Source organism: Dreissena polymorpha, chromosome 10 (assembly GCF_020536995.1).
Source record: "Dreissena polymorpha isolate Duluth1 chromosome 10, UMN_Dpol_1.0, whole genome shotgun sequence".
Classification (NCBI taxonomy): domain Eukaryota; kingdom Metazoa; phylum Mollusca; class Bivalvia; order Myida; family Dreissenidae; genus Dreissena; species Dreissena polymorpha.
In genome coordinates, this window is record NC_068364.1 from 47,627,060 (window position 1) to 47,647,198 (window position 20,139).

Below are 20,139 nucleotides of genomic sequence, written 5' to 3' on the forward strand. Positions count from 1 at the left end.
GGTTAAAGTTATAGGAAAGAAAAATACAATGATATTTGACCTTTGACCTTGAAGGTTGACCTTGACCTTTCACCCCTAAAAATGTGCAGCTGCACGAGAAGTAAGTAAGAGATTGAATGGAGAAATGATTTTATTTTTTTTAAGTTTGTCCTTTGACCTTGAATGATAACCTTTACCTTTCACCACTCAAAATGTGCAGCCCCATGAGATACACATGCATGCCAAATATGATGTTGCTGTGTTCAATATTAAAAAAATTATGATAAAACTATTTCGAAGGTTAAAGTTTTAGAAAAGAAAAATACAATGATATTTGACCTTTGACCTTGAAGGATGACCTTGACATTAACTTTTCACCACTCAAAATGAGCAGCTACATGAGACACACATGCATGGTAAATATCAAGTTGGTATGTTCAATATTGCAAAAGTAATCAAACTTTAACCAAGGTTAAAGTTTTGGGACAGAATGACAGACAGACAAACAGACAGACAGACAGGACAAAAACAATATACCCCCAATCTATAGATCCGGGAGCATAAAAACATTTATCTACTCTTCTTTTTTCAATATAAAAATATTGTTTAATAATCAGCTTCCATTGCACAATTTGTACTTATTTACAATACTATCTGTAACCTATATTCATTGACACACCAAAGGCTTAGGTTATAGCGATTAGAGCATATTTTCTCTCTAATGTGCAAGTCTATAAATCATTTTTTACTAACTTCCTTTATCAAATTCAGTTATTATAAATTTCACAATGACGTGACTGTATTCTAAGAAATCTCAGTGAAGGTTACTTTTCTATTATTGCAATACACATCATACAAGTAAAATGGTCCTTTAACCCATTTATGCCCAGCATCTAGAAAAAAGGCCTTGGCAAACAGCGTAAACCCAGATGAGACGCCGTATGATATGGCGTCTCATCAGGGTCTGTGCTATTTGTTTAAAGGAATTTCTGTAAGAAATATTCTAAATATAGAAATAAATATACTAGACATACCTAATTTTGGAAGTTAATTGATCCAATTTAGAAGGACGGGAGAGTCCACTAGGCATAAATGGGTTAAGGGCACCAACTCACCCCCAGTGACAGTTCCTGCATGTGTGAAGAACATCTCCAGGTATTTTCCAAAGCGGCTGGAGTTGTCATTGATGACAGTTTTGGCATTTCCAAAGGCTTCCATCAAGGGGTTAACCTGCAGGATCTTCTCTTCAAGGTTTCGATTAGGGGCCTTAAATTTCATATCATTGTGCATTACAGCATGACAAATTAGCTTGGTCATAATCTGTGTGCAAGAATTGACTATAAAACAAACCCACAAATGTCAATAAATGCAAATTTTAGCTATATTTGTGGTCATTGAATTTAAACGCAAACAAATTAAAATTGCTAATATTAGTATATGCATAATTGATTGATATTAACTCGAAATCAATTTCTTCAAGAAGTGAGGGAATAAGGCAATTCACTTTATTTTATTACACCTTAATAGTGTATTAGATATGAGGATATTTACTGGTTTCTGTAGATTTTAATTCACATGTGATCAGATAAATAAATATTATTTATGAGCGATGCAGCCATGAAGACAAAATGTTTATGTTCTATGATCAAAGATAAATAAAAAGGAATCATCTACCAAAACCCAATACATTGTCTTTAATTATTCAATGCCTCATGAAGTCATGCCATCAACTATTGACCTCATTTCACTGTAATACAGTGAAAATTATCTACAATTTTCACTGTTATCATTTGCTGATTTTAACAGCGAATTATCGCTTTCACTTATATTCTAGTAAATGAGATTGAACAAAAGCATTGCATAGTTTCACCCTTAGAACCTAGTTGTCCTTTATTATATACCAAAAAATAATTATTACAATTTCCTAAATATAAAAAACCTACAACAAATCACTTTGTTTATAAATGATAACATTTAAGCACAGAAATGGGGTACAATCACTCCTCAATTACATAGATTTACCTTTCCAAGTTGTGTGAGCTGCTGAACAAGGAAGTTTGCACTCTCCGTCTTGCCTGCCCCCGACTCCCCACTGATAACGATGCACTAAAATCAGACAAAGGCTGAGTAGAGTTTGGGTGACTCACCACTGATAGCTATGCACTAAAATCAGACAAAGGCTGAGTAGAGTTTGGGTGACTCACCAGTCACCACTGATAACTATGCACTAAAATCAGACAAAGGCTAAGTAGTTTTGCTGACTGTTTTGGTGATGAAGTTTGTCTTTAATTTCTTCCCAAAACCCTTTCCCACTCAGAAGCAAAGTAAAAATGGCTATGTGCAAACGGCATAAAACCAGAAAAGTCTGGGCGTAACTCACAGTCTGTTTGTTCAGGTTTTATGCTGTTTGCTGCTCATCAGTATATAAGGGTTGGAAATGAAGCCTTTAAAACTTGAATCTAGTAAGAAAGGTCTTTCGTTCAATTTAACTTTCTTTGGGAATACAAACGCGTCAAAATACGTATCTAAGTGGTACAGGGTTAAAAAAGTATTGATACTTTTCATAATGGATTGAGATGCTGATGTTTATGACAATGTTGCTGATGATTATGCTGATGCTGCTGCTGATAAAAATGCTGCTGATGATGTTGCTCCTGCTGCTAATCATAAAGATGCTGATACTGAAGATGAGTTTCTGTAGCTAAAAGCAAACCATACAAGAGCAACACACCTGATGTTTTTTCTGATGGACCATCATCTGGTATGCCTGGTCTGCGATGGCGAAGATATGCGGAGGATTGTCCCCCTTGGCTGCATGCATGTACCTATGAGAGTGTTCCTCATTGTAGATCGTCATGGGAGAGAAAGGATTCACGGCCAGGAGAATGTCACCAATATAAGTGTAGATGAGACCCTGGCCATAACGTGTGTACAATTGCGCTACAATAGATTCCTGTGGATGAAAAAATAAAATATTTATTTCTGATACAAAAAGTCTATGTTTGGATAATTAAAACCAGGTTCACCGTCTGGTGGAGAGTGAATAGTGACTGGTGAATTGTTGAGCTAACCACTGTTGTGGTCAGTTGTATACAAAAGGTGTTTTCTTACACATCTAACAAAGCAAGGCTTTTTTGTATTTATAAGCAACTATTAAGGTCACCTCTAGGTGTGTGTTTTTAGATTATACTGTTACAATAACCCATGTACAATTCAGAAAAGCTATTTTAACTTATCAATGAATTCCTAAAGTCTTTCCCTTTCACATGCAAAGTGAAAATGGCTATATATGCAACTAGCACAAAACACTGTAACTCGCAGTCTGTTCAGGTTTTAACGTTTTTTTTCTGCTCATCAGTATATAACAGTTGGAAATGAAGCCTTTAATGAAACTTAAATATGGTAAAAAAAAGGGCATTAATTTAATTTTCTAAGGGGCCACTAAATGCATCAAAATGTGTATTTGAGCATGAAAGGGCTCGGTGTACACCGGTTTCAAACCTCGTCTAGAATCTCCAGATGTGTGAGATCATCAGTCGTGGCAGGTGCTCCGAGTTTTGATCGACGCGACTTCAAACGTCCCTGCTTTGTGGTAACGTCAGGTTCGTTGACAACTCGTTCCACTTCTGAGGAAAGCTTAACTAACTGGTCTCGCAGCTACAAATATATGAAAAGAATGATTAGCTTTAAGTATGCAAATCAGATATCGATTGTTTGCTATATAAAACTTGTTGTCATAAATGACAGAGATTTTCTTTTACAAAAAATGGCTAATATTGTCTTTTAATAAACCAAGGATTATGTAAATTGCAAGGTATGAGGCCTTTTAACTGAATAGAAGATTTGTTTCATAAACTTACTTATTATAGCTAAATTAAAACTGAATACTTATTCAATTGATATGTAGCCTACAGTACTGGAAAGCTCAGTGTTGTGTAACCTCTTTAGTATCCTCAGGAATCTGCTTGATGAAGGGATGTTCCAGAAAATCCCAAATGTACGGTCGCTCTTCATAATCCTTCGTCAGACATCTAGAAATATTTCAATTTTTTGTAAACTGATTATTTCAATTTAAGAGTTTACTCAAGATTTTATACAAGTGTTCCAGAGTGGCATGATAAAAAATTGGATGGTTTGTGTAGAACTTATACAAATAGGAAGAGCCATTTTTGGCATTGCAATCCTTTTGGTGAAAAAAATGTTGTTTCAGCCATGCTCTCCGTTGTGGAGAAAATAGTGCCTTGTCTGTAAATGCTACAATTCTTGGGAATCCCCTTATTTTAGGGAAAATTATTTTTTTACTTTCATTAATTTGAAGAGAAACATTTCATGGCTACATAAATTGATAAAAAGCGCATTATTTCCTTAACATGACCTCTCCTGTAACAGGAATAACAAGACTATTGCCAAGCAATATATGTCCCCTACCAGCTCAACCATTGTCAGAAATTGCACCATTGTCAGATAACTTATTTTTTTTATTTGTTGCCATAGCAACCAAACTTTTTGACGTTGGAACAAAATGAAATGACGTGCATAATGTCCATATTGCCATCTATCCATGTTTCAAGTTTCATGAAAAAAATATGAAGAACTTTAAATGTTATCGCAGGATCCAGAAAACCACCATTTTCAGCTGTATTTCTAGTCTATTTGTTGCCATAGCAACCATAATTCTTGACTTAAGAACAAAATGAAATGACGTTCATAATGTCCATATTGTTATCTATCCATGTTTCAAGTTTCATGAATAAATATGAAGAACTTTTAAAGTTATCGCAGGATCCAGAAAAGAGTGACAGACAGATAGACTGACAGACTGAGCGCAAACCATAAGTCCCCTTCGGTGAAACCGGTAGGTGACAAAAACGACAAGTTATCAGCAAGGAGGTCCATAACCAAAAATGATGTTGCATTATGAACTGTTTGTTTCCACACATCAAGATACCTGGATATGAAGTCTTTACATGTTTCTGACCATTGTTCTGGGTGCTTCATTGTGGGTGGGGGATTTCTGTCAAGAAAATAAATAACAGATTAAGTTCAGTGATAGGCAGATGGCTAACAAATGGACCGTGCTCTTTGAAAAGGAGGTTTAATGCATGCGCGTAAAGTGCCTGACAGGCTAACAAGGGATGACACATTCTGCTTTTATGATATTTTTTGTTTAAAGACAGTCTCTTCTTAGCAAAATTCCAGTTTAGGTGGAAAGTGTCGTCCCTGATTAGCCTGTTGGGACTGGAGGTAACTGGTTGGATGTCCACTCTAAAGATCTTCCTTTCTTTAGATCTGGAAAGACAACAGGTACGAGTTCTTCAGATGAAATGGACTCTAGAGAGTTTTAATAATCCTTATGTTTTTGATGCAAAGGAGCGTAAATAAAGATTTGGACTTGTCTTACCTGGGAATTTTAAACAGGGCTCTCATTGGATGTTTGTCTGCCATTGGTGGCTGTCCGTCAAGGAGCTCTATAGCAGTGATGCCCAATGACCACACATCGCAGCGAATGTCGTATGAGTAGTCCAACTGTCTCTCGCACGCTATCACCTAACAAAATAAGGTGTTAACTGTATAGTATGACATAGGAAGTTACCTCCTGATTGAAAAAAAAATGCCCGCAATACACGAGTCCCCTACCAGTCAGGTGAAAACCTTTTACCTTCATTAACTGCCCTTTATCTGTGACCTCTAATTTAACCCTTTGCCACTTAGTATGTATTTTCAAACATTTGTAGTCCCTTAGAAAGTTACATTTATTTTATGATGAGCAGAGGAAGGGCTTAACCCTTTCCCACTTAAGAGCAAAGTGAAAATGGCTATGTGCAAACAGCATAAAACCAGAACAGCCTGCGAGTTACTTGCAGTCTGTTCAGGTTTTATGCTGTTTGCTACGCATCCGTATATAAGGGTTAGAAATGAAGCCTTTAAAACTTTAATCTAGTAAGAAATATCTTTAAATAAATTTATCTCTCTTAAGGACTACAAATGAGTAAAAATATGTATCTATTAAAGTGGTAAAGGGTTTACATTATAGTATGATATAGGAAGTCACCTTCCGGTTGATAACAAAAAATGCCAACCCTACCAGTCAGGTTAAAAAATACCTTCATATTGCTCTTTATCTGTACACATGCCAAGTTTCATAATTATATCCAACTTCCATTTAGCACAGGAATATAAAGATTCATTTTTAAGCATTCACATGACAATTGACATATAATTTTTAAAAAGATTTTCCATATTACCGTCAGATTGCTTTGTATGTGTACATCAAGTTTCATGAAAACATCTTAACGGGACCTTTTCACAGATTTAGGCATGTATTGAAGTGTGTCATTAAATGCTTTATATTGATAAATGTAAACATTGGATTTAAAAAGCTCCAGTAAAAGAAAACAAGAGTATGATTAATGACAGAAAAAAAGTAACCCTCAACTGGGCTTGAGCCACTGACCACTGGAATAAAAGTCTAATGCTTTGACCGCTCGGCCATCTGTTCTAATACAATGAATTATGTATTTGATACTTTATATAAGCAATCCTTGTAGTGTCACAAAATATAAGAACAACAACAGAACTTTCCAAATTGCAATGCTTTACAATTTTCAGGTTTGTAAATCGTCAAAAGATGCATATAATGGATATTTCAAAGCATGGTAAATGTTCAGTATTACTGTTTCCTCACAAATATCATAACAACGAAAATTTGCAAATCTGAAACTTTTTTTTTCAAAACGTGATTATTAAGCCCCTTAAATTACATTGAGAAACAAAATATTACTTTGTATGATTCCATTTTTAGTATTAGTTGCCTGATGTTTGACATAATCTAGCAAAAATAAAAGTAATACATATTTCTCTCAACACTTGTTATGTATACCAAGTTTCATAAATAAATTGTATGTTCTTTTCAATTTATTATTTTTTAGCAAAATGGAAGATGGACTAAGGATTAGCAGAGGAATGTACTCTTAACTCTTTCCCACTCAGAAGCAAAGTGATAATGGCTATGTGCAAACAGCATAAAACCAGAACCGCCTGCGAGTAACTCACAGTCTGTTCAGGTTTTATGCGGTTTGCTTCTTATCAATATCTAAGGGTTGGAAATGGAGCCTTTAAAGATCAACGGACCCGATTAAAAAAATCCTGAAATACACCAATATTATGGGAGATTATAACGTTTAAATGCATTTCCATATCATAATTTGATTAAAATCATCGTATTCAGCGAGTATACAGCCGATAACTATGCCGATTTTTCGCACTTCGTGATCGAGTCGACATTTTTGTTTCAACCGGAAGTGACGTATGAGTTAACCACAAGCTACGAGTTCATAACAAAGGAAATGGTATCAGCTTTTGTCTTTTTAAAGTTCGTCATATAACGTGTTTTTATTTTTCATAGTACACATCCACAGGACATCGCATCTTGACTGTTTAAGTATTTAATTATAATTTAATCAGGCAAATATAATTGACACATTGAAAAGATATAATTATTCGCTGAAACTGATCGACGTACGAATGCCAGTCCAAATTTACTAACCGTTCAAGTTCAACACTTCAACAACGTACTAGTTGAAATAAATAATGTTGATTTGAAATGAATAATTCTTACGTAAATGGTCGTGTCATTTAATACTAAATGACCGAGAATAGATGTTTTATTTCTTTTGCTAGTATCCTGACATGGCCATTTTGTTGAAACCCGATGTGTTCCCTGCACACGATTTTTTATTTATGGTAAATTGATATCATTTATGTCGACATTCACTTCAAAGTTTGAATGATCTCATTTCTGTTGTTTTTTCATAAATATTTTTTAATAATTAGTCTTGATTTTATATAAATATGACGCAATTGAATTTTTCTAAACTCTCCACGAGCGAGGTGACTTAATATTATTAATGAGAAATAGCATGTCAAATTTTTACTCTCGATGTTTTTGAAATGAAGAAAACATTCCAACACAACAATATATATGTAGCATACAAGTTTATTGCAACATCTAAAAATATAAATTACCACAGACACAACAACAGAACAACTTGTAACCTGACGACAAGTTTTAGAAAACTGGACGGAATAAGTAAATGAGCTTTACTAGCACAATGTTGCAATACAACTTGTCATGGAGTCAAATTAAGTACCTTTAACAAAATGACTTTTAAAACATCTTTTACAGACCAATACTATCACACAAAAAACACTACATGGTCCCAACATTTAAAAATAAAGGTGTTGACATTAACATTTTTATACTAACAGTATAGCACACAATGGGAAAACTATTATTACAGCATATTTGTCAAAATAATACATTCACATTTTTCAAAAAAATAATTGTAGTTGCTATGTTAATTTGAAACAATACGTGATCAGTGCTTCAGCTAGGTTCTAATTTGTCAAAAGGGCACATTCGTAGACATTGTCATATAAAACTTGGGGCATATCATGTGTTCACGTCGAGTCTGCACAGTCTTATCAGGGACACAGGCTAATATGGGACGAGATATTTTGCGCACGCTTTGTCCCATCTTTCCAGCGCGAGGATTTTTTTAATTAATTACAAACATATATGGCACAGGCTAATCTGGGATGACACCTTACGCACGTACACTAAACCCAGCTGGAGCAATACATGACAAATGGCATGCCAAGTTGTTTCCAATTACTGTAATTAATTAAACCTAGAGCGGTGCAACTGCACTGCTTCATTCTTTAAAATTTTCTTCGCAGATGATGCTAATGGTGGTGGAGAGAACAGAATGGAAGAAGATGCCTGCTTAGCAATCCGGGTGCTCTTGAACTGTTGTTTAAATTGCAGCAATTCAACCATGAGCTCTGTGACATAATCTGAAAAAAGCATCAACAATTTATTTTTTACTACTTGGTTAAACAATGCACATTGAACAAATAAATAAAAATACACATATTATGCATAAAAAACAACAACAACAGTCAACTTAGTCAGTTTCACTGTTAGGTTTTTGTATATTATATATTAGAATGCCAATTTTCTATTTTGCTTAGAAGGACCATTACCATAATTGCAGGCCTCTTTGACAGGTTTCACGACATGGTGTCCCGCCTTGTACTTTGGATACGAAATCCTGTAGCGCTTTTCGCCGTTCTTCGTCTCTGCATGTTTCCTGTGCGCATTAGAAACGGAATGCAGGGCTGCCAGATGCAATCTGGATTACAAAAAATAGCCTTTAATCACAAATTATATAAACAATTACTATTTCATATAACAACAAGGCTTGTCACCATAGGATGACATATGCCCCCTTTTTCCAAATTCTTCTAAACCTAAACGCAAAGTGTTTTTCCACATTTTTCGAAACCTAAACGCAAAGTGTGACGGAATTTCAGACAGACAGACAGACGGACAGTGCGATCACTATATGCCCACCTTCACGGGCATAAAAAGGAACTAAAATCATTTTCACAACTAATGCATATTTATTATGGACATATGCTCATGGGCACTTGATGGTTTATGAACTGCAAATGACAATGTTTATTAGTCAACTAGGATATTAATTTTACTCGAATTAAAGATCATATTTTTGGTTGTTAGAATTTCCGCAACCAATGCCGAATGTAAAAAAAACCAAACTGCATCATAATCAAATGTTGTTCTCATTAAACTTGCACAAATATTTATCAATCGTGTAGGAAATAAACTAATTTTTGCCTTAAAGTTGTAGTTTTATAAATTATTACCACTGGACTATGAAAGACAAAAACAACATGCCTGCGCTAACTCTTCTGTAAATATAATATTAATCGATCACAATTCATACCTCTGTTTCATTGCTGCGTATGAAAAGCAGACAAATTTTGGCGCAAATTGGCAGACCACCTTGTGTTGAGCCTCCAGCATCGAGGTCTGTTCAGCTGGTGACAGCATGCGAATGTCAGAGAGAAGACGCTTGCTTCCGATGACCAACAGTAATTCCTTGTGCGCCTTCGAGCCTAAAGACAAGTAATAGTCCAACTTTCATGGCAACACATGTCATTGAACAAAATTTCATAATCATTTCATTTACATTAATCGGATGTTAAATATATAATCCGATAAATGTAAATGAAACAAGGGTTGTTTGTAAAACATGCATGCCCCCCATATGGGCTGTCCGTTGTAGTGGCAGCCATTGTGTGAATACGTTTTTTGTCACTGTGACCTTGACCTTTGACCTAGTGACCTGAAAATCAATAGGGGTCATCTGCGAGTCACGATCAATGCACCTATAAAGTGTCATGATCCTAGGCAAAAGCGTTCTTGAGTTATCATCCGAAAATCATTTAACTATTTCGGGTCACCGTGACCTTGACCTTTGACCTTGTGACCTCAAAATCAATAGGGGTCATCTGCGAGTCATGATCAATCTACCTATGAAGTTTCATGATCCTAGGCATATGCGTCCTTGAGTTATCATCCGAAAACCATTTTACTATTTTGGGTCACCATAACCTTGACCTTTGACCTAGTGACCTCAAAATCAATAGGGGTCATCTGCGAGTCGTTATCAATCTACCCATTAAGTTTCATGATCCTAGGCGTATGCGTTCTTGAGTTATCATCCGGAAACCATTTTACTATTTGGGGTCACCATGACCTTGACCTTTGACCTAGTGACCTCAAAATCAAAAGGGGTCAACTGCAAGTCATGATGTGTTCTAAAAACACTGTATTATGTGAATTGAGAATAAGACATCAAACAGGGAATGGACATCATTTTGGTGATTTTCTCAAACAAAACTATTCATTTCATGATCTACATTTATTTTTGCAATATAGTATTAGTATCTTTAATTAAAGCTTTATACCGGTAAGCAATTTTCCATGACTATTTCATTAAAAATGGTTGTTGTTTTTTTTCATTTTAACTGTATTTTAAAACTGTGTCCATGCGCAGCATTATAGCTCATTTCATGAGGATTTGTTTTTTAATTAATAAAAAAATCAAGTTTTGAAGAAATGTATTTAAATGATGCCAGTATTTATGCAAGTATCTGTTTTAATTATAATTTGTCAAACTAAATAAATACAATATATAAAAAAATATCCCAATTAAAATAATACAGTGTTTAAATTAAAAGAAAGCATAAAGACAAGAGACAAGAATAAAAGTGTAGATTGTTGTTCTAAATTAAAATGTTATTTATATTTTTTGCTGTTGTTCAAAATTAAAATGTTATTTATATTTTTTGCAATTTATTTCCTATTCTATTTATAAATACTGTTCTATCTACTAGTGCAGTATGTTGTATATTCAGTTGTTATGATTACTGCAGTCTGATAATCTGCTTGTTTTATTACTGTCTGCGCCAAATACAATTGATAACAGTAGATCACTGATAACAATACTTGACTTTACAGAAACAAAGAGGACCATCTATTTTATGACACCAGCTTGATTTATGGCAGCTGTAGGGTGGTAATACACCACATTCGGTGTACGGAAGAAACCCCCTCCGGAAGAAACCCCCTTCGGTAAAAACGGCAGGGCGGAAGAAACCCCCTTTCATAGTTTGCATACGCGGAAGAAACCCCCTCGCTAGTTGTGCATACGCGGAACAAACCCCCTTCGAGTTTTCAGACAGGCGGAATAAACCCCCTTCCATAACGGAACAAACCCCCTTCCAGACAATTTAGTTACATTTAAACGCACGGTAATTGTTTACAGAAATTCACTTTTATTTTCAGAAAGATCTCGGGAAGCACGTTTTTTTGCATGATTCAATTTTTTTTAAAGACGAATGCTTCGGTTATTATAGGAAAATATGTACGAAATATCTTCGTCACTATCGGCTCTGGGCGCTAATTTTGTGTGTTTGTTATTTTTATCAATCAAGTACAAGTTAACGCATATAAAATGGTATAATCTCACTGAAACGCGTGCAAGACAAATTCACACGAGCATCTCATCATTAACAACTTGTGAAAAAACAGCCGGTACACCTCTTTACTCAGCACATAACAGTTTGGAAATAGATATTCGCACCTGCATTTAATTATATAAAAGGTCCTTTAATGTACCGGCTATTGTTGATAATGATGAGAAGTTGTGTCATGATCGGCGCCTTTGCGGCTCGTGTGAAGTTATGTACAGTTTTTTTAAATTACATTTGCTCGATTAATTGGTATGTATATATATACACATCGTTGGTATTTCGAATATATCAATAATGGAGATCATCAAGAACAACAAGGGTGGGCAGAAGTTGTGTTACTAGGGGTACTGCTACACGAAGAAAGCAAAGTCAGCGGTTAGCCAGCGTTGGGAGTGTGACCAACGGGGTTCACAGAAATGCCGTGCTATTGCTACCACTGATCTAGAGGTAAGTAATATTATACCATGTACTTATACTCAAAAATAAATGAGTCTTTTTCTACAAAACCCATGTATTGCGATTATTTTTATATAATATTAATTTTGCATAAAATTCCAATTCGTCACATCTGAGTATAGCTATATTAGTCATATTAACATTTTTTTAAAGGCTCGGACAAATGAATAAGTACTTGATATTATAAGTAAAACGATTGACCTGTTTCATCAATATGTATGCTTTATGTTTCAGCTCACCGTAGTGAAGTCAGTGACAGAGCACACCATGCCGCCGACATGTTCAAGGGCAAGACTTAACACTTAGGAAGGGGGTTTATTCCGCCTGTCTGAAAACACGAAGGGGGTTTATTCCGCCTGTCTGAAAACTCGAAGGGGGTTTGTTCCGCGTATGCACAACTAGCGAGGGGGTTTCTTCCGCGTATGCAAACTATGAAAGGGGGTTTCTTCCGCCCTGCCGTTTTTAGCGAAGGGGGTTTCTTCCGAAGGGGGTTTATTCCGGTAATCACCACATTCTGCCAACTTGGTGCCTTGTTGGCATGGTGATTTGCAAAAATTCAGCTAGTTTAGTGACCAACTTATTTTGTACAGAAACCACCTAATTGAAGCAACTTTATAAATAAAATATAAAAATGATAACCCGAAAAAAGCTTATTTAATTTTACACATATTATAATGCTGTCATTTATTTTCTACAAGATTTGTAACACAAAATTGTAAAATAAAGTAATCTTTGTATTCATAATAGTAAAACTACATGTTTTTCTTTTTTCCACTTCAGAAATTAATCAAACAACACATCTTTAGTACATTGAATGCTATAATGAAATCTCAAAATGGCTAAAGCCCATAAGGAGCAAAATGAGTTTATTACACTGAAAACTGTTTCCAATGCAATTAATGCATGTAACAATATTAATTTGAAAATATAACATTTATTCAGTCTTAAATTATAAGCCAGACATCCCGGGTCTGGTAAGATGTTATTTGGGCTTCTAGAAATTAATAATTTATATAGTCAGGCTATTGGATTTTTCTCCTGTTTCTAATATAGAACAATGATTTTGGCTAAATATATTACCCTGAAGACTGAAATTGAACTGTTATTTAAATTATCATGGCACTACCAGTAGCCTAAATAGCCATCAGCTACTAAGTACTAGAATCAGTTGCTGTTCAATTTATGAAAACACAAAAAAATCAAGATGCATTTTATGATTTACACTACATGAAGAATAAATGGTATATAAATAATAAAACACCTGTCGGCTACTAATTCAAATTTCTTTTTTATTCTTTTAACAGTTAAATGGCACACTATTTCTAACTTATCATCTCTTTTTCTAAACCAGCATTAATACATTATTGGAAGTCTGATTGTATTTACTAAAAAGCCCTTGCGTTTTCACATTTTAAACAATAAAAAGATAAGCAACACATTATTAATTGAATTTTTGGTAAATAGGTAGAAAATATGGCTTGTCAGCAACTGCTTTACATTAGAACTTGAGCTAAATTAACCGTGGTGGAAAACAGTAAGAGGTCACGGTGGTGTAGTGGATGCGGTGTCCGTCTAGCGATCGGGAGTTCCTGGGTTCGCTCCCTACTCAGGGAGCTTTCTCATTATCTCCTCCATAGACACCAAGTACTGGTTCTTCCCAGGAAATGGACTCAACAGTGTCCACTGCTTGAAATGCTAATTGTGTCGACTAGCAGTATATTTAGATAGATACACATTTGTATTAAGATCGAAATGTGTCGATTTCAAACTGATGCCTGTCAAAACACTTACAATAAATAATTAGATCTTGCCGTACTGCCAAAGTCAGTTTGGTTACTAGCTGCCAACTATTCTAACTACATACAATGATTTTTAATTCAAAAGTATTTTTTACATTGTCAGTGTTTGAGCTTTTTGAAATAACATAGAACTTGTGGTATTAAGATGCATATCTGATCATTGACCTTATTAATTAAGTTCTTACCGTTTTGCGATTTCTCTTGGAAAAAGCACCATAGTTGTCACGTTTCCGTTTGGGGGCTCCTAACTCGTCTGGCCTTAGGGCTTTCGGCTGTAATGCCTTAAAGTTGTCCGTGTCAGGGAACAAAGTTGGCACTGCATCAGGATGATCAACACAGTCTTGTAATCCTTGAAGTTTTGAGGGAAATTTGCATGCTTCAGTGCATACTGTACATAACATGGGAATATTCGTCATGCGCAGTGGTGCACACATACGTCATCGGGGTAAAATAGCGGCGGAAATTGCCGAACGCGTTACGGAAATTCCCGATCATCAAAATCATCGTTTTTTTAGCTCTAACTTTTTTTTTTAATTTTATTTTTTTACTTTGTTGTTATAATATGGTATTACTTTATAAAAAATGAACAGTTAGTCAGATTTCTTCTGTTGACCTTTAAAACTTGAATATAGTAAGAAAGGTCTTTTATTAAATGTAACTATCTTAGGTACTACAAATGCGTCAAAATACGTATCTTAGTGGTAAAGGGTTAAATACATATTAAGTGGTAAAGGGTTAAATATGTATCTAAGTGGTAAAGGGTTAAATATGTATCTAAGTGGTAAAGGGTTAAATACGTATCTAAGTGGTAAAGGGTTAAATATGTATCTAAGTGGCAATGGGTTAAATACGTATCTAAGTGGTAAAGGGTTAACAGACAGACATTTATAGGCAACATGTAGCTAAATAATAAATTACAGGTAAGAGTTAGTTTAGTTTAAACCTATTATTTTACCTCGATTGCATTTAAAGAACTTACTACTCATGTGAACGACTCTCAAGTCCATTTAGAACGACTCACAAGTCCAGTTACACAGACAAGAACCAGACCTTGATGTCTATGGGGGAGGTCTAAAAAATGCTTCCTAAGTGGGGATCGAACTCTTGACCTCCCGGTTGCTAGGCAGATACTATATCAACAATGCCATGGCAACATTATTTGGTCAGAGTTGAGGGCTTGCTCAGTTATATTTGAGCAACAGGAAAATAGGCTTGAGGTTTTGATTGTAGCAGTTCTAGAGAGTTGTTGCTGCAAAAACTGATGGTTGGAATAGCCTTCAACATATTTACATTTACAAGTAGAAGTTTGCTCAAAATCTACAAGAAGACGTTCGCTTACAATCTTGAGAATACTGACAGGCCATGAAATGGATACACAAACACCTTTCCAGACATACAGACTAACAAATAGAGGTCCTACCTCGGGGGCCATCCAGTATGGGGTTCCTACTGATGTCTTCTTTCTCCCGTATGTGGAGGAATTCTCCCCAGAGACCCCTGGAACGGACCACAATAATAGACATTGTGTTCATTTTTTTTTAATTTATGAAGTTAAAGTTCAAATTTTATTATTGAAATTTGTTGCTTTTAAATTTAATAAAAAATCAAGATATACTTATACAATATTTACAAAAATGCACCTATTATTTGAATATTCTAGCTAATACCAAAGGATTACACGAGAGAATCAAAGGCCCTTGGTTGCTCACATCAGACCAAAAGAAACTGAGTTGCTCATTTAAGTTTTTGGGATGTCTGTGTAAGAAATTTGTCATCTGACCTTTCTTTTACCCAGACCTTTTTACATGCCTTAAATAACTGGTTCTTATTAAGTTTAAACCTTTCCCACTCAGAAACAAAGTGAAAATGGCTATGTGCAAACAGCATAAAACCAAAACAGCCTGCAAGTAACTCGTAGTTTGTTCAGGTTTTATGCTGTTTGCTGCTCATCAGTATCTAAGGGTTGGAACTGAAACCTTTGAAACTTGGATCTAGTAAGAAAGGCCTTTAATTAAATTAAATTTCTTAGGAAGTACAAATGTGCCAAAATATGTATCTAAGTGGTATAGGGTTAATGACAATTTGGCAAAAATGTGTCTTCAAGAGTGTTCACAAGAATTCACTATAGCAATATCAGGAAAACAGCCCAGCACTCTGGCTGCCATATTTTTAAATGTACTAGTACCATATTCTAACTGGGCCCTGCAGCTATCATAAGAACAATTGTTCTGGCCAAGTTCCATAAAGAATGGGCCATAACTGTGGCCTCAAGCGTGTTCTAAATGCAAATGTTGAAGACGGACAATGCATGACATTTGACCATTGATGAACAACATACAAAGGATGAAAAGACATGCCCACAAAGAGAAAACGCGCTCAGCTAAGCAAAAAACAACTCATTACAATTACAGTATCGATCACCATCAACTATCAATCTGTATTAATACTTCATTACTTCATAAATCCCCCGCAACAAAATCTCTTCATCTTTACAAACTTCCTGATCCAGAAATTAAACTGACTATTTTTGTACCGCTCATTAATGAACATATTACGATTTTTTTCTTGCATGTCATCATGAAATATCACAGTAAATTTTATACTGGCTGTCAACTTTCTCCAAAGAGGTTTAGAGAAAATTGAAAGTAAAATACCTGTTTTAAAAAAAAGGCTGTCATTAACAGCCATGGTCAGGCGATTCCAACGTTATGCTTTCTTTATACGTACTTTACATGAAATGTTAAAATAGCTAATTAGTTGATTCTGAGAATTAAAGAGAATACAAAAAAATACACTTGGAATTATAAATGACTGATCAAAAGACTATTTAGAAACAAATTCATTTCAAGAAAAAACAACATAATACTTATAAAAATTATAAAATATTTTATTTTTCTGTCTATAAGTCCAATACTTTAATTTACGATTTCTTAAAATGATGTGTACACATTATTGACAACAGAATGTACTAAATTCAAATTTAATTTTAACAAGATGTGTTTGTGAAACACAATGTCCCCCTATATGATGTTTGACATTGTAGGATGACCTTGACCTTGTGAAGGATGACCTTGACCTTGACCTTTCACCACTCAAAATGTGCAGCTCCATGAGATACACATGCATGCCAAATATCTAGTTGCTATCTTCAATATTGCAAAAGTATTCATAAAATAAGCGATTTGGGCCACATTTATTTGACCTCTGACCTTGAAGGATGACCTTGACCTTGACCTTTCACCACTCAAAATGAGCAGCTCCATGAGATGCACATGAATGCCAAATATCAAGTTGCTATCTTCAATATTGCAAAAGTATTCATAAAATGAGCGATTTTGGCCACATATGATTGACCTCTGACCTTGAAGGATGACCTTGACCTTGACCTTTCACCACTCAAAATGTGCAGCTCCATGAGATACACATGCATGCCAAATATCAAGTTGCTATCTTCAATATTGCAAAAGTATTCATAAAATGAGCGATTTTGGCCACATATATTTGACCTCTGACCTTGAAGGATGACCTTGACCTTGACCTTTCACCACTCAAAATGTGCAGCTTCATGAGATACACATGCATGCCAAATATGAAGTTGCTATCTTCAATATAGCAAAAGTTATTGCAAAATGTTAAAGTTGGCGCAAACAGACAGACCAACAGACCAACAGACCAACAGACAGACAGGGCAAAAACAATATGTCCCCCACTACTATAGTGGGGGACATAAAAAGACTTTGTGTACAGAATTCTAAAGATATTTCATGTCACATTGTGATGGTGGGATATTTATTATTAAATTTCATGATGGTTACACATACTTTATTTATAATTATTATTACATAACACAATACTTCTTTCCTATAGAATCTGACAATATTTGCTCCATTTTATTAATGAATTTGACACAATATCATTGATACACTTTTGAAAATGTATGCTGTGAAAAGATAAACAAAGTTTAGAAAAATAAAGTTCTCATAGTAAATAAAATCTTGCTAGAATATATTTCTTTCATAAATCGTTGTAGCATAACCCAAGGTTAGGAGTAGTTCTTCTTGAATGCTATGAGCTTTTTGGGTACATATGTACAGCTCACCCGGAGGATCAATAGTTGGTAGTTGAATTATTGCAACTAAGGTTAGGAGTATAGGATTGTTTAATCAAATCACTTGTGCCTTTCACTCTTGATCTAAACAATTTTTTGAAGATTAAGTGAAAATAAGATAAGGGAGCTAAAATAGCAATTTTTGAATTTTGTTGTATAAACAACAATGCCATGATGGCCGTTAAGCGCTCCACTGAGTACATGGACATCTATAAATAAAACTTGATGATCTAGTTTTTGTCCCCACTTGACCCAGATTCAAACATGGCCTTTAAAGCCCCATTTCTAATCAAAATCAACGAAAATTTCGTACAATCTTTTGTAAAATAAAGTTAAACAATTAAAAATCAGTGTTTCTTATGGCAATTGCCAAAATTTCAACGCCAGATGTGGTCTGGTAAAATAGATGTTTGTAGGTACAACATTCTCGTTTGTATTATTGTTGTGCATATTTAATTCCATTTTTATTTCCCGCAACGATATTTATTCATACGACACATGAACATTAACATGGTACCATTTTAGTGTTCATGTGTCTTATGAATAGATATATTTGCGGGAAATTAAATTGGAATTAATTGTCACAAATAAATAAAAACGAGCATTTTGTATCTACAAAAATCTATGCAATCATACCACATCTAGCATTGAAATTGTGGCTATTGCTATAAAAACACTGATTGTTTAGGTGTTAACTTTATTTTACGAAATACTTTACAAATTTTCATTGATTTTGAGCGTTATATAGACTTAAAATTGTCAAGACAAACATCCTGACCAAGTTTCAACAAGACTGAGTCATACATATGGCTTCTAGAGTCGAAACAAGTTCTGAAAATGATTTGACAAGGTTAAGTAGTTTTTGAACCCACCTGGCCCATATTAAAAGTTGGCCCAGATATTGTCAAGATAAACATTCTGACGAAGTTTTATTAAGCTTGAGTTATAAATATTTCCCCTAAAGTGGTCATAACTTGTTTCAAAATTCGACCTGGTGACACTGATTTGTTCAATATGTGGTCAAACAAATGGTTAATTATATGGTTCAATACATGGTCAAATAAATTGTTAACTGTTTGGTTCGATATGTGGTTAAAGAAATGGTTAACTGTATGGTTCAATATGTGGTCAAAGAAATGGTAAACTGTCTGGTTCAATATGTGGTAAAAGAAATGGTAAACTTTTTGGTTCAATATGTGGTAAAAGAAATGGTTAACTGTATGGTTCAATATGTGGTAAAAGAAATGGTAAACTGTTTGGTTCAATATGTGGTAAAAGAAATGGTTAACTGTATGGTTCAATATGTGGTCAAAGAAATGGTAAACTGTTTGGTTCAATATGTGGTCAAAGAAATGGTATACTGTTTGGTTCAATATGTGGTCAAAGAAATGGCTAATTGATTGGTTCAGTATGTGGTCAAAGAAATGGTTAACTGTTTGGTCCAATATGTGGTAAGCAAAATGGTTAACTGTTTTGTTCAATATGTAGTCAAAGAAATGGTAAACTGTATGGTTCAATTTGTGGTCAAAGAAATGGTTTACTGTTTGGTTCAACACGTGGTCAAAGAAATGTTTAACTGTATGATTCAATATGTGGTCAAAAAAATGGTTAACTGTATGGTTCAATATGTGGTTAAAGAAATGGTTAACTGTATGGTTCAATTTGTGGTCAAAGAAATGGTTAACTGTTTGGTTCAATATGTGGTCAAATAAATGGTTAACTGTATGGTTCAATATATGGTCAAAGAAATGGTTAACTGTTTGGTTCAACACATGGTCAAAGAAATATTTAACTGTATGGTTTAATATGTGGTAAAAGAAATGTTTAACTGTGCGGTTCAATACATGGTCAAAGAAATGGTTAACTGTTTGGTTCAATATGTGGTAAAAAACT

General features: G+C 34.7%; 2 protein-coding genes across 16 annotated transcripts in view; both read right to left on the reverse strand.

Moving 5' to 3' along the window:
• The window catches only part of LOC127849330 (myosin-IIIb-like), an 83,651-nt gene that overhangs the window by 36,274 nt on the left and 27,238 nt on the right, over positions 1-20,139 (reverse strand). For all 14 annotated transcript variants that reach the window (XM_052382055.1, XM_052382053.1, XM_052382054.1 and 11 more), the window contains 8 exons: positions 15,559-15,635; positions 5,381-5,526; positions 4,928-4,993; positions 3,920-4,010; positions 3,481-3,636; positions 2,711-2,932; positions 2,002-2,085; positions 1,095-1,245 (listed from right to left, as the gene is read on the reverse strand). In XM_052382055.1, the coding sequence (XP_052238015.1) occupies positions 1,095-1,245; positions 2,002-2,085; positions 2,711-2,932; positions 3,481-3,636; positions 3,920-4,010; positions 4,928-4,993; positions 5,381-5,526; positions 15,559-15,635 (993 nt within the window). The remainder of the gene's footprint in view (positions 1-1,094; positions 1,246-2,001; positions 2,086-2,710; positions 2,933-3,480; positions 3,637-3,919; positions 4,011-4,927; positions 4,994-5,380; positions 5,527-15,558; positions 15,636-20,139) is intronic.
• On the reverse strand, positions 7,960-14,415 carry LOC127849338 (uncharacterized). Of its 2 annotated transcripts, none has more exons than XM_052382068.1 (4): positions 14,324-14,415; positions 9,789-9,960; positions 9,025-9,173; positions 7,960-8,835 (listed from the first exon to the last, which is right to left on the reverse strand). In XM_052382068.1, the coding sequence occupies exons 2-4, from the start codon at positions 9,893-9,895 to the stop codon at positions 8,660-8,662; spliced, it is 432 nt and encodes a 143-aa protein (XP_052238028.1). In that variant the 5' UTR covers positions 9,896-9,960; positions 14,324-14,415; the 3' UTR covers positions 7,960-8,659. The 2 variants fall into 2 exon arrangements, with proteins under 2 accessions (XP_052238028.1, XP_052238029.1); XM_052382069.1 differs by lacking the exon at positions 14,324-14,415 and adding an exon at positions 13,860-14,271.

Bases quoted from the DNA above. Each gene is read 5' to 3' on its own strand.
- LOC127849338 (XM_052382068.1), bottom strand. From the start codon at position 9,895: ATGCTGTCACCAGCTGAACAGACCTCGATGCTGGAGGCTCAACACAAG. The intron at 9,174-9,788 runs GTATGAATTGTG...TTTGTAATCCAG, and splicing joins TACGCAGCAATGAAACAGAG to ATTGCATCTGGCAGCCCTGC. The intron at 8,836-9,024 runs GTAATGGTCCTT...TGCTTTTTTCAG, and splicing joins CAAAGAGGCCTGCAATTATG to ATTATGTCACAGAGCTCATG.